Here is a 10,196-nt window from a genome sequence, read left to right as displayed (position 1 = left end):
AGCGAGGAGAAACAACCTGCAGAGCAATCTAATTTCATGATTAGCCATTCCTACTGGATCCAACACATTTGCTTGGATTCATTATTGCTGCGATTTGCTTTTCAAAGCTCATCCGCATGAGGAAGTGACCTTACATGATCCTTATGTGATTCACTGGATATCTTGAGTCATGTTGGATGTCTTTTCCCACTGGTAACCCCAGTTCAGCAAGCATTTCCACTGTAATCGCTCTACTATGGCTCTTTTGCAGTACAAGATGGAGAAATTTAATCCAGTCATGAGTCCTCGGTCGCCACTGCAGCTTCAATTCATGCTGCGAGAGTTACACCGCACCTCTTCATACTCAACCACGTGCAGTAGTCTTGACAGCATTGAAGAGGCAGATGACCATATTGAAGCAGCAACAACAATTCATCTTTCCTCCAGTCCCAGTATTGAAAACTCTGACATCACTGTAAAGTCCTGCACAGTAGATGCATCTACGCCAATCACACAAATCCATATTGAGGAGCTAAAGAAAAGGCAGGAGCAGGCAAGATCTGCCATGGCTGCAGCCAAATCGATCCAAAAGGCTCTTCAACGGTCCCAATCTAGGATTGACAACATGGATGACAGATTATCTATCGTTAGCATGGCTGTATGTCCATTGAGTACACAATCATCAAAAATGAAACAGGCTCAATATCAGCTAGACAAAGCAACAAGGCCATTGAAGTTTGCCATAAAGATCTTCGAGAGGTTGCAGAGACTACACACCATCCTCATGGCGGACTCGCCTGGTGACACTGGCCAATACGTAGAAGCACTACGACAGTTCCAACAGGAGATTCAGCTCCTACAGGAATGTGAACCGGCCATGATGGAGGGCTTACAGAATGGATTGAAATTCCTTAAATTAAGTAAGATGGTTGACAGGTTCGGTATGGATGAGCTGGAGGAGGCAGCAGAAGCAGTTCAATCTTTGCTGGCAACAAATGAGTTCCTCTTGATTTCATACGGGGTTACAGAGAGGGCCATTGATCACATTGCCAGTGAATTTGGTAGGATAATGAAACAGTATGCACAACCTATTATCAGGGAATTATCTCAGTGCACCATCCTTAAAGTGGAAGGACAACCAGCCAAATTGGTTACCAAAGGTGGACAGAAACCTGTGACCTTGCAGCAAGCCTTGCCTTCACCTGTAATTCAGATACTGCAAGGAATTGCTGAAAGAATGGCTTGGAACAACAAGCTAGACACATGTTTGAGGATTTACGAGAGAGAAAGAGGAAACAGGCTGAAACAAGCCTTAACTATACTGCAAGCAGATCAATATCTGTGCTGTCAAACAGCTGAGGATATCAATCGCATGGAATGGACAAGCTTGGAGGAGCATCTAGGCCTGTGGGCACAACACATGGATGTGCTAGTCAACATTTTCCTATCTTATGAGCTTCAATTCTGCCAACAGCTGTTCGGCTCGTTGGACCAAGACGAAGATTGGAAGGAAGCCTTTGGAAGGTTGGCAATGGATTCGGGCAGGTTGGCTGAATTTTTGGACTATGGGGAGGCATTCACAGGCAGTCAGAGTGAGCCTCAGAAACTGTTCAAGCTGCTAGATGTGTTTGAATGCTTGGAGAGTCTAAATCCAAGATTTGCAAGCATGTTTGGAGGGGAGAGATGTGCAGAAATTCAGCACCGGATATGGAATTTGAACCGGGGCGTAGTGGATGGGGTGGTTAGGGTCTTCTGGGAGTTCAAATTGCATGTCCAGGTGCAGGAAGAGGCAAGCAACATCGCGATGAAGTCTGGCGGCGCAGTTCTCAAGCTAGTGAGCTATGTGGTGAATTGCTTCAAGTGTTTGCTGAGTGATTTCTATAAACCCCTGATAAGCAGAGTGCTTAACATAGAGCAAAGCTTGAAGGAAGGCAGGCCCGTGATAGACTCTGCAACTGACCTGCTCCACGCTGGCGTGTTGGAGATCATGCATACACTGGACAAGCAGGTTGCTGCGAATGCTCAGCTGCTCTCAACCATCCCAACCTTTGCGAGCTTCTTCCTCATGAACAACCACAGGTACATCTACACTCGTTCGAAGAGCAGCGAGCTCGGGAGCTTCCTGGGAGAAGACTGGCTACAAAAGCAGAGAGACAAGGTGGAGCTCTGTGCAATGCAGTACAAGCAGGAGGCATGGGGGTCACTATTGCCTTACTTGAGCAGCAGGGGCCTTGTTACTCAGACCTCATCCTCCTCCTTGACCTCATCCGTCTCTTCCTCTTATGACAGTGCAGCTAGTAGCAGCACCTCAGGCATAGTGAGGCAGGAGCATGTGAGGCAAAGGGCTAAGAATTTCCAGGCTGCATTACTAGCAGTGATTGAGAGGCAGAGGGGATGGTCGATCCCGGACGACGAGCTGCGGGAGAGGATCACCATGGACGTAGTGCAGTCAATTGTTCCAGCTTACAGCAGCTTTTTGGAGAAATATGGCCAGTATCTGAACTACTATCCCAATGAAGCTACTCAGAGCAGCAGTACTATTATGAGTAGCAACAGCAATGGCAGCAAACATAAGCTTGAGGTTATCATCACATGCAGTCCTCAGAGAGTGGAGCTCTTGCTCAATGGCTTGTTTCTCTACAAGCCAATCGGACCGAGCAGCAGAAGAAACAGCAGTAACAACCTCCAATGATTTGATTCCTCGGAAGTGAACGATTATAAATTATACTGTCCGTCCGTCCGTCCGCCCGCACACGCGCGCTAAGAAAGCAACCTGCCAAAACCTTGCTTGCTACAACACCTCGAAGTTCGAAGTTGGCGTGGTTGGACAGAAGAACTTGTTCCCGCACTGGCCTTCAAATACATATCCAAGACTCAAGTCTTCCCAAGCGCTTTCTTCTACTAGGCTTTCGTCTTTTTACACATGCAACTAAACACGAATTTGTATTGATCTTTTCTCTTAAATTTTTTTCTTGATTTATATTATTTTCGGCTCTTTTTTTCTAGTCAGTGGGCGGGCTGTTGTCCGTTGCTGCCGTCCAGTAAGCCGCGTGTTATTGCCAATCACTAACTTGCGTCGTTCAGTTTGGCTGTGAGCTGCTGTCGTTCACCAGCTTATGGTTGTAGGCCATTCACCTACTGTTCACATGCCATGTCACGTGCCGTGGATCGTTCCTATACCATCCCCATGCTATAAGGTTGTGCGCCCCCTTAGTAGATAGTTTAATCACTTATTATTATTATTATTAAATATTAGATTAATTAATTAGATTAACATTTACCTTGTAATTAGATTATATAAGTTTAGATTAAACAATTAACTATATTATAGATAATTCTATTAGATCATAACTATAGTTTACAATAAAATAGTTCACAATTAAACAATTCAATTAGTTTAATTTGATTAGAATAATTTGATTGGTTTGTCATTAGATCAAATCGATTAGATTATTTAATTCATTAGATTATTTCAATTCGATTAATTAATCCATTAGATCAGATAAATAATTTCATAAGATTATATCAATCTAATCAAACTAATTAATTTGATTAGATTACAATAATTTTGTTATATTAATTAATTAATTCATTCATTTGATTTATCTCATTAGACTTGTCAATTGGCTGTCTTCATAACATTACGTTAGTATAGTTTATGTACTAAGAAGTTACTAGTTTTTAGTAATAATTTTACAATTAAAAAATAATAGTATTAAGTGCTTCTTGGAACTATTTAGTTAGAGTATTTAATAAATGTTATTACTACTAATGCAAATATACTTATTTATTAGTTAATTTAAGAGGTTTTTAATTTTTAGTAATAATTTTGTAATAAAAAACTAATAGCTTTAAGTACTTATTGAAACTATTTAGTTAGAGCATCTAATAAATTTTATTACTATAAATGTAAATATAGTTGTTTATTGGTTAATTTAAGTAATAATAAATAAGCAATTAGTGCATGACACGTGTGATTTTGTAGGAAAAATGTAATTAATTTATGTAGTAACACGTTACTATTTTTAGTAATATTTTTAAAATTTTAAAAACTAATAAATTTAACTTTTTGAAATTATGTTGTTAGAGTATTTAATAAAATTTATTATTATGATTATATATAAATAATTTATTAGTCAATTTAAGTAATAATTAATTAAAAATTAGTATGGGGCATGCGTACTTTAGTAGGAAAAATGTAATTAATTTGCATACTGACAAGTTTTTATTTTTTACTAATAATTTTAAAATTAAAAAAACTAATAGTTTTTAGTACTTGTTTTAACTATTTAGTTATAATAGTTAAATAATATTTAGTATCAATGTAATTATCCAATTACAATTATTAGTAAATTATTTCAACTAATATTAATTTAATAAATATTTAATTATTTTGTAATGTGGTGCTTAGTTAAATTAAATAGTCATTACTTAATTTGATTAGTATGTGTATATGTGTGACTATGTGTATATATGTTTATACTGCATGATGTGAATGTATATGTAGTTATTTTATTCTATAGTTATTATGGTTAAATTATTTCATTATGGGCTCCATGCAAATGCAAAATTGTAGGATTTTATTACAGTCTTCTAAGAAATGAAAAACTATGGCTTTTAGAAAAACATCAATAAAATCATATGCTACAAGTTGATATGATATACACGAATTTGAGTTATCTTGGGCAACAAAATGTGCAAGCATCATTGACAGATTGACAATATGTTCAACTTGTAGAGTAGTCATGATGCATCATCAAACTATTGCTTCACAAACAAGTAATAGATATGCAAATCAAATGCAAGTTTTGATAGTTTTGTTAAGCACTATCCTCATTATTGCATGCTAACAAAACACAATTGACATTGTAGTAGCAAAATGTTCATCGTGTCGTGCAAATAAAGCTCAAAACAAACATGTCATGCCCCTATTGCCAGACTATACAAAAAGGCTTCTACATACGAACCGTTACAACTACAACTTCTAAGCATCATTGATGTCTCTATCTTAGTCTGCAAAACAACAATCCAATTATCCAAAAATACAATACAATAGCAGAACATCCACATCCAAAGATAGGTCTTTGCATCCTTGGTAAACAATCAACTGAAAGGATCAGAGAACTATACCATGAAACATCCCTGTTCAACCCAATGCTACAAATAGAAAAGGAAGCAAGATATACATTGCTCAGCAACATAGTTGAGCCCATGAGCCAATAACAAGCATTTGAAGGTGTTGATCAACATGAGTTTACATGCACCATTCTTCGAGACAACAACTGGCATCTACAAAGAACATCAACGTTCAAAATAGATGGCTTACTTGTAGTATATTCATCCTACCTAGATATTACCTTGGAGAATACCATATTCCCATTCATCTTTCCACTTGGATATGGTGCATATGATGGTAACATGTATCTTACTGAATACATTAAGATGCACACTTCAACATTGTTCTCTGTCTATACCCTGCACAAGCCCTATATCTTAATCTTATGCCAACTAAAACAAGTTGTGCTAATTGCAAACAACATGATCAATTCTTGCTTCTAAAGAGACATAAACAACTATAAGCCAGTGAACAAGAACATTTCCAATGAGGAACTCATTAGGCACATACTTCGTTATAGCATTCATGCATCAATACCAAGGTCCCCTTCTTCACATCGGTGTAACTTGAAGGACCTTATCACAATGGTGGATGTGCAGGGCATTGTTAACCTCAATTTAAGATGGCGAAAATATGAAGTAAAGAGCGGAAAAAGGACAGAAAAAGAGCAAAGGCACAGAGGTGGCCCTTGAAGTTAAGCTGAGGCAAAAAGCACATTTTGAATGGAAGGTGCCTCAAAAAACTCTAAAAACTGTTGTAAAAGAGCGCCAGTCTCCCTCCTGCTGTGCCATTTGTAAAAGAATTGATACTAGGTGTAGGCTTAAGGCATGAGGCAAGAAGAGGGAAATAGAAAAAAAGACCTTGCCACAACGGCCGGTCATGTAAAAAGGGATGGGTGCCCATGGGATTTTAGGAATTGTATATAAAGTTCAAAAAGTGAATGGAAGCTCATTCTTTGGTATGTGGCTAACAAGATTCCTCTCTTCTTCTCTTCTTCTCTTCACCTTGCTTGTGTATGTGCTCTTGAGAGAGGGAGTGTGAGAGTGTGAGGGAGTGAGTGTGTGGGAGTGAGGGATCAAGAGGGTGAAGCTCTTCACCATCTCCTCTTCTCTTCTCTTCTCTTCTCTTCTCTTTTCTCGCACACGCGTGGCTATGGTGGATGGAGCTCGATGGAGGAGGCTTGAGGATGCTTGAGCTAGCATCTAGGATTGTGGAGCTACCTGTGTGTGCGAGGGAGGAAGCAACTCATTTTAGCATAGGTAAGCTCATACACTCGTAGGTTCGAAGGCGCGTCGACGAGGTGAGAGATAGCCATTAGAGCTCGCTTGAAACACTTGAAATAATAAGCGGTCTGTGGGTCTTGGCGGTTGAGCATGAGCACCCACCACATTTTCGTTCCATTTCCGAGACCAACGGATTCAAGCTTGAGCACTTGTGCACCTCATATCGAGCATCAAAGTAAGGGATTCATCCATGAAACGGAGATTGAGATATGTAGGAAGTTTGGGTTTTTTTATCTTCAATACAAGTAAGTATTTTGGTTATTTTGGTTGTTTGATGATTGGAAAAGAAGGGGAAATCATTTCAATTATTTACTTTCGATTCTTGTTGCATTTAGCATAGGTTAAGATTAAGAAACGGATTGGGAAAGCGTAGGGTTTATTGCTATAAAATAGGGCAAAACAGGGCACAAATCGTAGTAAACAGGAAAAAAAGAGTGTTTGAAATTATTAATGTTGGCAAGTGAGTGATTGGGGATAACAAGACCTTGCCCGGGAAGGGGTTTAAGGGCTAGGAGACCATAAAAGAGCTCATTTTTCACCCTAGCATTGAGAGAGAGAGAGAGAGAGAGAGAGAGAGAGAGAGAGAGAGAGAGAGAGCTAGCTTCCATTGGTGTTTTGATTTGATCTTGCCATCGGGGAGTTCTTCGCACGCGTCAAGTATATCAAACCCTTACTCCTATGTCCTTGTTGTGATCTGGAAGTTTGTGTGCCTTGTGATTACTTGGATCACTAGATTTAATGGAGCCCCAAGAGGAACACCAAGGAAAATGGGATTCTACTACAAGAAAATCTATCTTGTAACATCAACAAGCTTTTATTTCATTCTTTTGATGACCAAAACAAAGAAAACAGCAAATCTTCACGCATCATCATAGTAGATATCTCCCACGGATTTGATAGAATCAACCATAATCTTCAACATCTTTATAGAATCCATCAATAGAACAACATAAAATAATATACCATTTTTGAATGGAAATCAATCGCATAGCATTCATCTTCAATGTCTTCATAGTTTTCTCTCTCAATCTCTCATATACAGTTATACTGTTTTGATAGAATTGGCGATCTCTGGCTCTCTCTCTCTCTCTCTCTCTCTCTCTTTCTCTCTCTCTCTCTCTCTCTCTCTCTCTCTCTCTCTCTCTCTCTCGCAATAGTACATCATCTTCTCATTACAATACTCTATAATGACTCTCAATAATCCTTCTTAGGTCGTGGATACACCTCCTAAGAGGTATGTCTGATGCGAAGAGGCACCAAAGCCACTACAGTGTCTCTTCATAGCTCACTACTGTCACTATCACTTCAGTCTTCTCTTCAGTCTTTAGCAACTACTTCTTCCATTTGCTTTAGCTCTTTTGAACTTAGATTCATCCTTTCCAAAAGTTAGAAAACTTTCCCAAAGTTACACATACATTCTACAGAACACTTACAGAAGATCTACATAACAGTACAGAACAGGAACAAAGCAGATACAGAACAGATACAGAGACTCTACAAAAGGTTTATAGAGGGTTATCAGAAGGTCATCAGAGAACATAAAATCCTCATAACTCATACTAAAACCATTCCAAACTATCAAAAACTATTCAATAGAATTCCAAAATATTTCAATCTTCATCAATCATCAATCCATGCTTCATATAGAAGAAAAGCAGAACAAAACAGAAGCTATGCAGAAGGTATCAGAACCAATCAAAACCTCACAGAGCTTCATATTTCCACTAAAAATCATCATGAACTTCCAAAACTAATCAATATCATCCAAAACACTCTCAAACACTTCCATTAACAACCATATATCACTCTAAATCCATAAAAAATCAATCCTTCAGATCTCAAAAACAACAAAAATTAGTCAAAAATTCAATCTTTTTCCACTCTCAACATATCCCCACACTTAGAAAGGAAGCTTCCTCGTGACCTAAGGAAAAGAAGAATATAAGTTCACTAAAGAGCTCAATTTGGTCTTCTTCAGTATCTTCAACAATCACTCCAAACCACGACCCCAACTTATTACCTGTATCTCTAGAAAAGAATACTACTAAAGGAAAACTTCGTTATTCATTAACACATCTGATAATCAATAAAAAGTCATAATAAATTTGTAAAAATATAAGAGGTTATTCTTCAGCTTTCCATCATAGGCTTTCTATCCACCATCACCATCAATAGTTGAAAAGAGCTCTCAAACAAATTATTCAACAAGCACGAACTCATCACATACAAATTATTACAACACACACACAAACACAACTATCTGAATGACACCTCCAAAAAGAGAGATATATATCATTAAGAATCATCCAAAATACATTGCAAAGGCATCAATGAAGGTGATCCCTTTTGAAGGCTTGATGATTACAAAAACGATCCATGGAGGACTCATCCACAAATGTCTTTGGAGGATTTTGAAAGAACTGAAGGCAGCACATCCTTTCTAGCAAAACAAGGTATCTGCTAGGTAGACAAAGGGCATGAAAATATAGGACATCCAACTGTTGGGAATCAATGTTCACATTGACATTCATACAAAGCTTTGGAATGGCCTTTTGATCGTTATGGGAATATCTCTGCATATATGCTAAGTACCAAGCAAAATGAGCTGTCAATCTCACTGAAGGATCTATAGATTGTGAATATTGGTGAGAAAAATGGAGGTAATTCTGGTATGCTTGACTAGCAGTTGTCCAATCTCCTGGAATTAATGGCCAATTAATTTGAGTGATCATGGAAAAAGACACTCCGGAAGTGTTAATCACCTTCTTGACATCCAGAACCTCTTTGGTCTACTTCTGTAACAGCTTGAGAATCTCATCATTGGAGAATAATTGTCTGGCTGTAAAAAAGGGTTCTCCTTTGTAGGGAAGAGACAAAGCCTTCCCTAACCCTCTAGGTATCAATACCATGGAAGTTCCACAAACCAAGCCCGATTTATTACTATATGATGCAAGAAACTCATCACATAGGGATGGATCGTCCGGAATCAAAGGGAGTGAAGCAGCCACGAAAGTTATAAGGCCTGCTTTCGCTATAGGGTCAAAAGCCAGTAGGGAAGAATAATCTCTGCTGATCAATGGGACATATTGGACAGGAGGAGGAGCTTGAGGCGCCATTCAGATGGAAAACACACACACCACAAACACAGACAATCACAAAGAATGCTTGTAAAACTACCGAATAACTATAAAAAAGAAATCAATTAAAATAAGTACACACACAAATGTAACTAACCAATTGACCACCCCAAACAACCCACATCCTAGAAAAAATTCGGCATGACCTCTACACATATGCGACCGAAAACTTCATGTGATGCAACAAGCAGGCACCCAAGACCCCGTATCAGGCAAAAAATTAAAAAAAATACAAACCGCACCCATAATCGTATCACACAAGCAAACCATAATACCTTAAAAACCTAATCAGGACCTAACCATAACTTTTATAAACAATTTCAGCTAAGAGGACTATACCTGCCCATCCCATGAAGCGTGTTTATTAAAAAGGGAAAAAAAGTGCAGTGAGGGGAATGATTTTAATGAAGGGTTTATTTTAAGAAATTATTAACAATAGTTGAAATTTTATTAGGTTATAAACCTTAATAAGAAAATGTCTTAAAATTTTAATTACAATTTATTAGGGTGAAGCATTGCTTTAACGAAATCCGGACTGCGATACCCAGACTGGGGTCTCTAAATGCAAATTCATTAATTAGAAATTAATGGTGATGTGGAGCGCTTTTTTGCCAGTGCGTGCTTTTTTGTGACGATTGGTTCATGTTTAATTAAAAATTAAAGTGCCTCTGAAGTGCACGT

The 10,196-nt window shown here is 38.1% G+C and overlaps 1 protein-coding gene across 1 annotated transcript; it reads left to right on the top strand.

The window, feature by feature from the left end:
• Positions 1-235: 235 nt before the first annotated feature.
• Positions 236-2,671, top strand: LOC148035658 (exocyst complex component EXO70I-like). The gene has a single exon (XM_087678826.1). The coding sequence runs from the start codon at positions 236-238 to the stop codon at positions 2,669-2,671; it is 2,436 nt and encodes an 811-aa protein (XP_087534952.1).
• Positions 2,672-10,196: the final 7,525 nt, after the last annotated feature.

Source organism: Lygodium microphyllum, chromosome 5 (assembly GCF_053477565.2).
Source record: "Lygodium microphyllum isolate KBCC chromosome 5, Lygodium_microphyllum_v1.1.10, whole genome shotgun sequence".
In the NCBI taxonomy this organism is placed as follows: Eukaryota; Viridiplantae; Streptophyta; class Polypodiopsida; order Schizaeales; family Lygodiaceae; genus Lygodium; species Lygodium microphyllum.
The sequence above is the reverse complement of the archived record's forward strand: the minus strand, read 5'-3'. Positions and strand labels throughout refer to the sequence as shown.